The 13,436-nt window shown below is 41.3% G+C and overlaps 2 protein-coding genes and 1 long non-coding RNA gene across 5 annotated transcripts in view; 2 read left to right on the top strand and 1 right to left on the bottom strand.

Annotated features, from left to right (window-relative positions):
* LCE5A (late cornified envelope 5A) overlaps positions 1-13,436 on the top strand; it is a 194,161-nt gene that overhangs the window by 81,162 nt on the left and 99,563 nt on the right.
* Positions 1-13,436, top strand: part of LOC308613031 — a 91,217-nt gene that overhangs the window by 46,108 nt on the left and 31,673 nt on the right. For all 3 annotated transcript variants that reach the window (XR_014015207.1, XR_014015208.1, XR_014015209.1), the window contains exon 4: positions 716-800. This is a non-coding gene — a long non-coding RNA (uncharacterized lncRNA). The remainder of the gene's footprint in view (positions 1-715; positions 801-13,436) is intronic.
* On the bottom strand, positions 6,781-12,879 carry LOC308612502 (uncharacterized protein; the record flags this gene model as incomplete). The annotated part of the gene is made up of 3 exons (XM_081224977.1): positions 12,731-12,879; positions 8,762-12,148; positions 6,781-6,903 (listed from the first exon to the last, which is right to left on the bottom strand). The coding sequence occupies exons 1-3, from the start codon at positions 12,866-12,868 to the stop codon at positions 6,781-6,783; spliced, it is 3,648 nt and encodes a 1,215-aa protein (XP_081081103.1). The 5' UTR covers positions 12,869-12,879.

Below are 13,436 nucleotides of genomic sequence, written 5' to 3'. Positions count from 1 at the left end.
GGGCTTAGTTGCTCCGCGGCACGTGGGATCTTCCCGGACCCGTGTCCCCTGCATTGACAGGCAGATTTGTAACCGCTGCACCACCAGGGAAGCCCTGAACCAGGTCTTTCTTACCACTAATTACAGTTAGCTAGCACCTTATAGTTTTCAACCACCGCTGCACATTAATAATATATATATATATATTTTTTTTTGCAGTACGCGGGCCTCTCACTGTTTGTGGCCTCTCCCGTTGCGGAGCGCAGGCTCCGGCTGCGCAGGCTCAGCGGCCATGGCTCACGGGCCCAGCCGCTCCGCAGCATGTGGGATCTTCCCAGACTGGGGCACGAACCCATGTCCCCTGCATCGGCAGGTGGACTCTCAACCACTGCGCCACCAGGGAAGCCCTAATAATATCTTTTTAAATCTACTTATGCTATTATGTCTTTCCTTCATTGTTAGTGATCTCTTGAAGGAACAGATCTGTCTCATCTTTGTAACTCCAACATCTAGTATAGAGACTGACAACTAAATGATTAATATTTAATTTCCTTGAATCCTCCTGATGAAAGAATGAAGTAATATTCATCAAGAGCCAACCAACAACTGTATTATTTGGATTCTGATCAGTCTAATCCTTATTCTCAGCTTTGTATTTGAAGATGTGTGGAAATGTGTTTGTCTAGAGCCCAGACATCCATTGATATGTATTGCCAATCCTTTCTTCACGTGACAGGTTGGGAGAGGTGCTGAGAAGAGTGGAACAAGTCCTTGGAAGGGAAGAGCAATGAAAACTGATGGCTGTATAGCCCCACAAAGAGGTAGGGACTATTTTGTTCATTTTCATATGAAGCCATATAAATAAATCATTTGTTAAATTAAAACCACAATCTTATTGCCAAAAGCTCAGTCACTTTGGTAATAGCCTAGGACATGATTGTAATTTGCTCATTTTCTTCTCATGTCCTCTACTTCCCTAAACGTTAACATCTTAGCAGTAAGTGGTCGCCGTGGTGGTGTGATTTCTGAACAACACTGCTTGTTTAGAACCTGAAATGACGCCATAGGAAATGATTAATGTTTTTGTACATTTTAATAGTATATTTTTATAGAACAAAGAAGAGTCTCTTCTTGGATTATGATAAAGTTTTATTTTGAGAATTTTGGGTTCAACTTATCTTCTATTAAAGCCTTACTGCCAAGGAAGGAAAGAGACCTTGCTGAGTTAATATGAAGATATGCCTTCTCTTTTTAGGCTCTAAAAATGGTACCCTAAACTGCTTTTTAGAGGAAGTCAAGAAGGGAAACTGTTGTCTAATCTGGATCCATTGTGTGCCAGAAACTGTGCTAGTCAGTATGTCGTAGTAGAAGTGACTGGGCTCAATTTGAGGCTTTATCACTCAGTTCACGCCTTTAGATAAGTTATTGTTGATGTCTTTGCTCATCAGTTTTATAATTTGTAAAGGGTAAATTATAATTTTTTTACCTCGCTGTATTGTGAGGAAGGTGATGTGCAGTGAGAAATCAATAAATTTCCATTCTCTTTTTTTTATGGTAGAAAAAATAACATCGTTATTAAGTATTTTGAATAAGGTCAACTTATAGCAAGTTACTACCAGTAAAGTAGAACATTGCTAGCTGTGGATGAATATTTTTTTAATTTAGGTATAATTGACATACAACATTATATTAGTTTTGTAACCAAAAGTGGGATCTGGCTGCTCGCCGCTCAAAAGCCAATAAGGAGGCAAGTTTGGTGGAAAGGAAACTTTGCTTTATTTTGGATGCTGGCAACCGGCAGGGAGGGCAGACCCCTGTCCAAAGGCTGACTCCCTGCCTCCTGCAACCATTGGGCAAGAGCTATTATAGGTTGAGGGAGGGGCTACATGCAGAAACAGTACAGTCAGCTCTGACGGTCATCTTTTTTTTTTTTTTTTGCATTACGTGGGCTTCTCACTGCTGTGGCCTCTCCCGTTGCGGAGCACAGGCTCTGGACGCGCAGGCCCAGCAGCCATGGCTCACGGGCCTAGCCGCTCCGCAGCATATGGGATCTTCCCAGACCGGGGCACGATCCCGTGTCCCCTGCATCGGCAGGCGGACTCTCAACCACTGCGCCACCAGGGGAGCCCCCTGACAGTCATCTTGAAATTGGTCATCAGTGGTCTGACCAGCATCGTCTTGATTATGTTAGGCACGGTTAATCTTCAGCTCCAGGGTGGGTTTGTTTCCATTTCTCTGAGGCCAGTTCTCAGAACTCTGGCAGCTTATGTCATGGCTACAGCTTGGTCATCATGTAGTTAACTTCTTGCACCTGGTGAGGGTTTCAGTATCTATAAGAAAGCTCACAGGATATGGCTCAGAATATTATCTATAGCCCTTAAGGAGGAACTAAAGGTCCTTGACTATGCTTAATGACTAAACTATTATTATTTGGTTTCCTTTGACTGTTTTCCTCTGTTTCTGTATTTTCTCATTTCTCTGATTAAACTTATTCTTTGGCTAAAGTTTTTCCACAGACAAAAGGCAGGCTGAGGACATGGTGGGGGGCAAGGACCATAAGGTCCTGCTCTGTTTCAGTTTCAGGTGTACAACATAATGATTCAATATTTGTATACACTGCAAAATGATTACCATGATAAGTCTACTTAACATCCATCACCATATATATTTACACAATATTTTTTCTTGTGATGAGAACTTTTAAGACATACTCTCCCAGCACTTTCAAATATGCAACACAGTATTATTAACTGTAGTTAACATACTGTGCATTATATCCCCATGACTTACTTATTTTACAACTGAAAGTTGTTAAGTTTTGTCACCCTATACCCATTTTGACCACCCTGCAACTTCTCTGTATCTATGAGCTTCTTTTCACTTTTTATTGTTTGTTTCTTTTACATTCCACATGTAAGTGAGATGATATGGTATTTTTCTTCCTCTGTCTGACTTATTTCCCTTAGCATAATGCCCTCAAGGCCCATCCATGTTGACACAAATGGCAAGATTTCATTCCTTTTTATGGCTGAATAATATTCCATTGTATGTATATGTGTGCATGTGTATGTATATGCATATATATATATATGCATGCCACGTTTTCTTTATCCATTTATCTACTTATGGACACTTAAGGTTGTTTCCAGATCATGGTTATTGTAAGTAATGTTGCAGTGAACATGAGGGTTCATATATCTTTTTGAGTTAGTGTTTTTGTTTTCTTTGGATAAATACCCAGAAGTTGAATTGATGGATTATATGGTAGTTCTAATTTTAATTTTTTGAGGAATCTCCATACCATTTTACATAGTGGCTGCACTGATTTACTTTCCCACCAGCAGTGCACAAGGGTTCTCTTTTCTCCACATTCTCACCAACACTTGTTATCTCTTGTCTTTTTGATAATAGCCATTCTAACAGGTCTGAGGTGATATCTCACTGTGATTTTGATTTGCATTTTCCTCATAACTAGTTGTGTTGAGGGTCTTTTCATATATCTGTTGGCCATCTGTACGTCTTCTTTGGAAAAATTCCATTCAGATCTGCCTATTTTTTACAAATTGTTTTTTTGTTTTGTTTTTGTTTTTTGCTTTTGAGTTGTATGAGTTCTTCATATATTTTAGATATTAACCCCTTATCAGATATATGACTTGCAAATGTTTTCTCCTATTCCATGTGTTGCCTTGGATGAATCTTAACTTTAAGCTGATGGTATTCAAGCTTGACTTCTGTCCTTGAGTCCCTTAGATTTCATGTTTGAGCCCACACAGATTATCCAATTGTATTCCAAGTTTCCACATATTCTGTTACCTCCAGGAAGCTGGCCTCTCTTCTGTCTCTCATATTTATGTTCTAATTGAGGGATTCACTTACATTCTTACCTTTAAAATTTTTATCCTAGAAAAAGTTGACATTGTAAGTGTAGTGGTTTTGAAACACATCCTCAAATTGTTTGGCATTTCTCTTTTTGAAAGATGGTGGTCCTGTTTGAATTTGAGTCAAGCTTCGTGACTTGCTTGTAACCAGTAGAATACAGAGGAAGTGATTCTGTGTCATTTCTGAGGCTAGTTCAGAAAAGACCACTCAGCTTCCACTTGGTTTTCTTGGCATGCTTTCTCTGGGGAAGGCTGGGTGTCTTGTAAGACATCATACTTCTTTGGGATTGCCAGGCTGGAGAGGCCACATAGAGGTGCCCACAGTCAGTGGCCAAGCTCAGCTCCCAGCTGACAGCCAGTATCAGCTGCCAGTCATGTGGATGAACCATCTTGTACATTTGATCTAGTTGAGGCTTCAGATGATTGAAACCCCAGATGACATCTAACTATTACTTATAACTGCATGAGAGACCCCAAGTGAGAACTGTTCAGCCAAGCCCTTCCAAGCCCAAAGATCTGGGAGTCACCCTTGAATCTACACTGTCTCTTATACTCCAAAGCCAATCCATCAGCAAGTTCTACTGATTCTGTTTTTAAAATATATACCAATTATAACTACTTCTTACTCCCTCTATTACCTCTGCCCTCATCCCAACTACTATAATATTTTGTATTGACTCCTGTTATTCTTTTTCCAGTCTTGCCTTTAATCCCAATGGAGATAGATCCTCCATCAGACAGTTAAAATGTTTTTAAAATTAAAAATCAGATTATTATCACTCCACTGCTCAAAATTCTTCAAAGACTTCCTATCAGATCAGAATAAAATGTAGCCTTCTGCACAGGCACCAAAACCAAAAATAGACAAATGGGACTACATCAAGCTTAAAAAGTTTTGTGCATCAAAAGGTAGAACAGAATGAAAAGGCAACCTATGTTATAGGAGAAAATATTTACAAATTACATATCTCATAAGGGGCTAGTATCCAAAATATATGAAGAAGTCCTATTACATATCAACAACAACAACAAAAACTAATAAAAAAAATGGGCAAAGGACTTGAATTGATATTTACCCAAAGATGATGTAAAAGATCAGAGGCGCAATACCACAATTACTAGAGAAATGCAAATTAAAACCATAATGAGATACCACCTCATACTCATTCGGATAGCCACTATCAAAAAAACAGGCTTCCCTGGTGGCGCAGTGGTTGAGAGTCTTTCTGCCGATTCAGCGGACATGGGTTCGTGTCCCGGTCCAGGAGGATCCCACATGCTGCGGAGCGGCTAGGCCCGTGAGCCATGGCCACTGAGCCTGCGCTTCCGGAGCCTGTGCTCTGCAACGGGAGAGGCCACAACAGTGAGAGGCCCGCATACCACAAAAAAAAAAAAAAAAAAAAAATTTGGGCTTCCCTGGTGGCGCAGTGGTTGAGAGTCCACCTGCCGATGCAGGGGACACGGGTTCGTGCCCGCCCCGGTCCGGGAAGATCCCACATGCCTCGGAGCGGCTGGGCCTGTGAGCCATGGCCGCTGAGCCTGTGCGTCTGGAGCCTGTGCTCAGCAATGGGAAAGGCCACAACAGTGAGAAGCCCGCGTACCGCAAAACAAACAAACAAACAAACAACAACAACAACAAAAAAAAACCCCCAAAAAATAACAGGTGTTGGTGAGGACCTGGAGAAATTGGAACACTTGTGCACTGTTGGTGGGAATGTAAAATGCTACAGCTCCTACGGAAAAAAAGTATGATAGTGCCTCAAAAAGTTAAATATGAAATTACCATATGATCCAGCAATCCCATTTCAATCCAAAAGAATTGAAAGCAGGGTCTGGAAGATACATTTGCACAGCCAGGTTCATAGAAGCATTATTCAGAATAGCCAAAAAGTGGAAGAAACCTAAATGTCCATCCAGCAGACAAATGGATAAACAAAATGTGGTATACATACAATGGAATATTATTCAGCCTTAAAAAGGGGAAAATCTGACATGCTACAACATGGATGAGCCTTGAGAACATTATGCTAAGCGAAATAAGCCAGTCACAAAAAGACAAGTACTTCATGATTCCACTTATATGAGGTATCTTTAGTAGTCAAATTAAGATAAACAGAAGGTCGAATGGTGGCTACCAAGGGGCTGCAGGGAGGGGGAAATAGGGATTTGTTTTTTAATGGGTACAGAGTTTCAGTTTTGCAGATGAAAAAGTTCTGGAGATTGGTTGCAAAACGATGTGAATATACTTAATACTACTAAAATGTGTACTTAAAAATGGATAAACTGATAAAATTTTATGTTATGTGGTTTTTTTACTACAAATTTAAAAAGAACTCTAATCTCTTTCCTGTGGCTTCCAAGATATTACATGATATGATCCCTACTTAATTCTCAAAAATTATCTCCCGCAGACTGTTTTCCCAGCCTTCACCCCCAGAATCTCTCTACCCCAGGACACTTAGTGATGGGAAAAACCTAAGGGATTCGGTTGGAAATTAATTTTTGGCTTTTTCACAGGAGAAGTGTAGTTAGATATTTACTCTGAACTTCCTTTATTGTTTCCAGTTCTTTAAAAACCACTCACTTGTAAGCTTTCCAACAGAGTTTACATCATCACCTCTCCACAGAAATAACTGTTTCCACGTCCCAAATGTCAAGTTAACAAAATCAATGAACGTATTTCATTCTTCATTTTACCTGAAATTTGAACTATTGAAACTTTGATAACACTCTCTCCTTTTCAGTGAGGAGAACATATACTTGGAAGATAGAATCGGGTTTCAAATTTTGTTTCCACTGCCTACTTGTTATGTGACTTGGGCAGAACTTTTAACGGTGGGTTTTCTCAATATACCTTCCTTGGTTCTCACTCTCCATCCCCTCATTCAATCATGCCTATAATTCCATCCTTAATGGCAAACATTTACTGGATGCTGACTGTGTTCTTGGCACTGACTGGACTTTGCAGCTTTGTAGGGGTATTTGGGGACAGTACTTCAAGCAGGGAAGCAGGATTCCCACTGGGGTTGGTGCTCCCTTCATTTGGCTAATGGAGCACAAACATAGACATAATATTGTTTGAGACTAATTAGAAAAATGAGCTTGCTTGTTGCTTTTCACTCAATCCCTGTGTACATTGCAGATCATTTTAACTTTGACAGGTAATTTAGGTTTAGCTTAATTTATGTAACTAAAAGTCAAAGAAAGTCAGCTTTTATAAGTGGTTTTATAAAACCACTAAACTCAGAGTTGGGGACTTGAGGTATTTGGTATGGATTATTTCTGTGATAGAATCATCTGCAAAATGTGAACATTGGACTAGATATTGTCTAATATTCCTACTGGTCTGATATCATGGAGAAGGAAAACTTGGGGTATGATTCTCACAGAGAGATATTCCTTTTAATGGTAGAAGCTTGTTCACATTTTTACTAAAATTATTAGATCTCCTGCCTAGTCATAAAGTATATGAATATATGTTTTCTTTCCAGGACAGGAGACAATTTTCTTTATCACTTTTCCTTTGTCAAGAAATTTCAGCACAGTTTTTCTGCTCTCATTAGTTTCCATTGGAAAATATCTTTTCGTATCTTTGTAAGAAGGACCTATGGTCAGTATTTTGTTTCCTGATCTTGGTTTGACTTTGCTAATAGCCACTTGGGTTGATGTTTTTTATTTGTTTGTTTTTTTGTTTTGCAGTACACGGGCCTCTCACTGCTGTGGCCTCTCCCGTTGTGGAGCACAGGCTCCAGATATGCAGGCTCAGCGGCCATGGCTCACAGGCCCAGCCGCTCCGTGGCACATGGGATCCTCCCAGACCGGGGCACGAACCCGTGTCCCCTGCATTGGCAGGCGGACTCCCAACCACCGCGCCACCAGGGAAGCCCTGGGTTGATGTTTTGTAATAATTATGATGCTATCTATGGTTGAGCTAAGCCTTTTTTCATCCTGATGGTGACTACGTGGAACAGTGACTATGTTGGAGAATGATATAGGATTTGATTAAATTTTTTCTTCTTTGGACTCCTTATTTCTTTTGCATGGTGTACATCTGTCATTTGGACATATAATTTTCAGTGACAGAGGAAAATATGTCATTCTTACTATGGGGAGATAAGTCTTTTTGGGTCTATGAGAAGCATGGAAGAGACACAGTATGATATATGATCAATTGTTTATTTTCAATTTTCATGCAGTTCACTTTTCTTGGATTCTATGTGCCCAAGGTAATTAATGAATGAAGAATAATACAGAGTTCCAATAGAAGGATAATAGAGGCAGGTGTGATGACCCTTAATATTAATATAGCAGCTTTGGCTGACAGAATAGTGATTTTATACTATTGGTTCCTTTGATTTTTTTTTTTAACAAATATGTACCAATCTGGAGAGGTTCTGAAACTTAACCTCTCAAAAGAAAAAATCCGTACTTAACCCCAACCTCCCCAAATACTTATGGTTTTCCAAATTTAGCACTCCATGATATTGCTTTCTCCCATTAACCAGTTCCTAACTATAAAGTTCAAAGCTTCCTATAGAATGAAAAGAAACTATCACTAATGTAAAGAAATAGTGTAACTAATTTTTTAAAGAATGACAAGAAAAGATAACCTCACTGAAAGTATAATGAACATTTTCTTGACTCAAAGTTGTCTTGGTCATTCTCCAATTCTTTGGGTTAATACTTTATTTAATAGTTTCTCACTCATAATAATAGTGTCTATGTGACTGTCCAAACCCCAACCGTTTTGAAATATAATTTGAATGGCCATATGTTGCAGGGTGCAGGGTGTATGTTACTGCCTGTTATATTGGATCCCATAAATGCTTCTATATTCAAATCTGTTCCTGGCTCCCATATGGCTGGAATCATGACTGACACTTCCATTCTGAGAATGGCCAAACCCTGAACTGTCCATAGTCATAATCTGCACTGCCATAGCTGCCATGTCTCCAACCTTGATCTGAACCATGACTTTGGTTCCTTGAATAGAATGCAGACCATCTTTGGGTGGTCAAGGGCTGTCTACCTGAATCTCCTGAATGTCCTTCTGTGTTGCTAGCCTGACTGATATTTGATTCCTTGTACCTGCCGCTACCAGAAATAGTTGAGGTGTGTCCGTGTTCAGTCCCAGAGTGTCTGGAGCTGTCTCTTCCCTGCTCGTGGTGGTGCCCCTGTCTTTGAGTAGTGCTGGATCCTGACTTTCCATGGACAGATTCACTCTTCCTGTGTGTGTCTGTCCTACCTTGTTGTGACTCTGAGTGCCTAGAGCTGTCACCTGACTGGCCATGGGAAGACCCATGTTGGTTCCTTGAGCTGGACCCAGACCTTCCATGAGTGGTCACAGAATGTCTACCTGAATCACCTGACTGCCCTTCACCATCGCTGGACCAACCAACACTGGATTCCCTGTGTCTATTGCTTCCAGATCCAGTTGAGGTGTGTCCATGTCCAGTTCCAGAGTATCTGGATCTGTCTCTTTCCTGCTCATGGTGGTGCCCCTGTCTTTGAGTAGTGCTGGACCCTGACTTGCTGTGGCCAGCTTCACTCTTCCTGTATGTTGATCTCCCTTGATGTGACTCTGAGTGCCTAGAGCTGTCTCCTGACTGGCCGTGAGAAAACCCATGTTGGTTCCTTGAGCTCGACCCAGACTTTCCATGAGTGGTCACAGAATACCTCCCTGAATCTCTTGAATGTCCTTCGCTGTCTCTGGCCTGACCAACACTGGATTCCCTGTCTTTCCCACTTCCGGATCCAGCTGAGGAGTGTTCATGTCCAGTTCCAGAGTGTCTGGAGTTGTCTCTTTCCTGCTCGTGGTGGTGCCCCTGTCTTTGAGCAGTGCTGGATCCTGACTTTCCATGAACAGATTCACTCTTCCTGTGTGTTGTCTTCCCTTGTTGTGACTCTGAGTGCCTAGAGCTGTCTCTTGACTGGCCACGGGAAGACCCATGTTGGTTTCTTGAGCTGGACCCAGACCTTCCATGAGTGGTCACAGAATGTCTACCTGAATCTTCTGACTGTCCTTCACTGTCACTGGACTGACCAACACTGGATTCCCTTTGCCTGCTGCTTCTGGATACATCTGAGGCGTGTCCATGTCCAATTCCAGAGTGTCTTGAGTTGTCTCTTTCCTGCTCATGGTGGCGTCCCTGTCTTTGCGTAGTGCTGGATCCTGACTCTCCATGGACAGATTCACTCTTCCTGTGTGTGTCTGTCCTACCTTTTTGTGACTCTGAGTGCCTAGTGCTGTCTCTTGACTGGCCACGGGAAGACCCATGTTGGTTCCTTGAGCTGGACCCAGACCTTCCATGAATGGTCACAGAATGTCTACCTGAATCTTCTGACTGTCCTTCACTGTCACTGGCCTGACCAACACTGGATTCCCTGTCTTTCCCACTTTTGGATCCATCTGAGGCGTGTCCATGTCCAATTCCAGAGTGTCTTGAGTTGTCTCTTTCCTGCTCATGGTGGCGCCCCTGTCTTTGCATAGTGCTGGATCCTGACTCTCCATGGACAGATTCACTCTTCCTGTGTGTGTCTGTCCTACCTTGTTGTGACTCTGAGTGCCTAGTGCTGTCTCTTGACTGGCCACGGGAAGACCCATGTTGGTTCCTTGAGCTGGACCCAGACCTTCCATGAGTGGTCACAGAATGTCTACCTGAATCTTCTGACTGTCCTTCACTGTCACTGGACTGACCAACACTGGATTCCCTCTGCCTGCCGCTTCTGGATCCATCTGAGGCTTGTCCAGAGTGTCTTGAGTTGTCTCTTTCCTGCTCATGGTGGCGCCCCTGTCTTTGCGTAGTGCTGGATCCTGACTCTCCATGGACAGATTCACTCTTCCTGTGTGTGTCTGTCCTACCTTTTTGTGACTCTGAGTGCCTAGTGCTGTCTCTTGACTGGCCACGGGAAGACCCATGTTGGTTCCTTGAGCTGGACCCAGACCTTCCATGAATGGTCACAGAATGTCTACCTGAATCTTCTGACTGTCCTTCACTGTCACTGGCCTGACCAACACTGGATTCCCTGTCTTTCCCACTTTTGGATCCATCTGAGGTGTGTCCATGTCCAGTTCCAGAGTATCTGGAGCTGTCTCTTTCCTGCTCATGATGGAGCCCCTGTCTTTGGGTAGTACTGGATCCTGACTTTCCGTGGACAGATTCACTCTTCCTGTGTGTGTCTGTCCTTCCTTGATGTATCTCTGAGTGCCTAGAACTGTCTCCTGACTGGCCATGAGAAGATCCATGTTGGTTCTTTGAGCTGGACCCAGACCTTCCATGAGTGGTCACAGAATATCTACCTGAATATCCTGACTCTAGTTCGCTGTCACTGGACTGACCAACACTGGATTCCCTGTGCCTACTGCTTCCGGATCCAGTTGAGGCATGTCCATGTCCAGTTCCAGCGAGTCTGGAGCTGTCTTTTTCCTGCTCATGGTGGTGCCCCTGTCTTTGCCTAGTGCTGGATCCTGACTTTCCATGGACAGATTCACTCTTCCTGTGTGTGTCTGTCCTCCCTTGATGTGACTCTGAGTGCCTAGGGCTGTCTCCTGACTGGTCGTGGGAACACCCATGTTGGTTCCTTGAGCTGGATGGCGACCTTCCATGAGTGATCACTGATTGCCTACCTGAATGTTGTGAATGTTCTTTGCTGTCGCTGCCCTTACTGATACTGGAAACCCGGTGTGTACTGCAACCGGGTTGAAAATCCATAGTCACAGTTTCTTCACAAACTTGATATGAGCCCTGACGCTCTGATCCTATACATTTTTCACATCCTCTACCTTTATTTTCGTAACCACGTTCTTCTTTTCCTTCATTTTCCCTGGTGGGGCTAACACTTGACATGTGACTTCTTTCTTTTAGTTCAGTAGAACTCGCTCTGCTTTTCTTTTCCCTACTTGATTCATGATGTTTCTTCCCACATCTCTGTCTGTGTCCAGAAGCTCTGTCACCTCTTCTTCCTTCCCTTCCAGAACTAGACCCATTTCTGTTTTTTCTTCTTCCTCTTGGGCTCTCTGTTCTATCGTTTTTCTTTCCATCACTTCTTCTTGAATGACTGGACTTTCTTTCTCTTTCTTCTTTACCCTCTTCTTCTGTTTCATCTTCAGAATGGTATCTATACTTTTTCTGCTTTTTCCCTAATGTCTTGAAATTCTGTCTCTGGGTATAATAATATGCTTGAGCCAACTTGAATACCATCAGGAAAAACTCTGTAAAGTCTATTTTATCGTTGTGATCTACGTCGAGGATATGCATGAAAACATCAGCAGTATCTGGGTCATCTGGATTCTGTATACAAGGAAGACAGAGAGGGAAAGTCCATGAGACTGACTCAAATGGGTAATTAAATAATTAAAGTTAACTTAGGGAATGTGAATTATTGGTACAGGAAAGTAGAACCTAATTTTTTCTTTAATAATACTTATCTTATCCTGACTCAGCAGGGAGCTGTTGGTACTGTCCTAAAAAAAATAAATCTTAAACACTATTATGGTGACACAAAAAATTTGATGGGGCAAGTTCTTTTTACTTCTTCTTCAAATGTCAGTATTTTATAAATTTCTTAACTGAATTGTCTTTTAGCTGTACCCTCTTTACATTCTTGAAATTAGGGGGAATATTACAATGAATTAACTAACTGTTTTTCACTTATTTGTCCTAAATATTTATATATATTTTTTCACAGTGTGTGTGTGTAGTATATATAGAGGTATAAAGAAGTTGAACAAATTATATCTGTTTTGAAATAAGATTACATTTGTTCCTCTTCCAAAAGAAACAACTCACAAAGATTTCACAGTAATATTTTGACAGATTGTTTGATGCAGAACAAAAATGATACACCTTTTAATCCTGGCAAATATCTTTTACCTTCAGGATTGGCTGAAACTCTGCTTCCAGAAGTTCCTTCAGCTCTTTTGTACTCAATGTGTCAGTCTCCTTATCTGTTTTTGAATATTCGTGAAATAGTTTGATGATGGCAATGATGTTTTCCAGGAGAGTAGACATCTTTTGGAAGTATAGGTGAACCTAGAAAAAAATTAAAATGTACTTTTCTTATATTTCTTTTATTTTGTAGGTCATATCAGTTATTGTGATGAATTTCCACATTTATAACCTACATCTTTCCCTATGTAGTCCAGCTTTAAAAATGGAAGATGGCCACGAAAAACTTCTATCTATTATCTACATGGTGAATATTAACACAGAGTTTGACTGAACTGCTTACTAAAAAAATGCCAACATTTTGGCCTTGAACTCATTCACAGCAGGATTTAGATACTCTCACAGACCTTAGTGTGCTGTACATAAGACACCCTTTTCTGATCTGGCCATTGTCCATAACAGGATTTAAGAAAGGCTACTCGTCAGAAGCAGGAAAATTTACTCATACCAATTTGCTAAAAATCCGTCCTCCAAAAGCTAATTTGCTAAATGTATGTTGAGAGACTATTTTCTGCAAGCCAGTTTGTCAGATGGCTGAGACAGTCAATGAACAAACATCCTTTCAGTTTACTTTTTTTTTTTGGTTTTAATTGGATATAATGGCTTAATAGCTTTTCAATATTATAAAAAG

This window comes from Mesoplodon bidens, assembly GCF_964165515.1.
Source record: "Mesoplodon bidens genome assembly, chromosome: 2".
In the NCBI taxonomy this organism is placed as follows: domain Eukaryota; kingdom Metazoa; phylum Chordata; class Mammalia; order Artiodactyla; family Ziphiidae; genus Mesoplodon; species Mesoplodon bidens.
The sequence above is the reverse complement of the archived record's forward strand: the minus strand, read 5'-3'. Positions and strand labels throughout refer to the sequence as shown.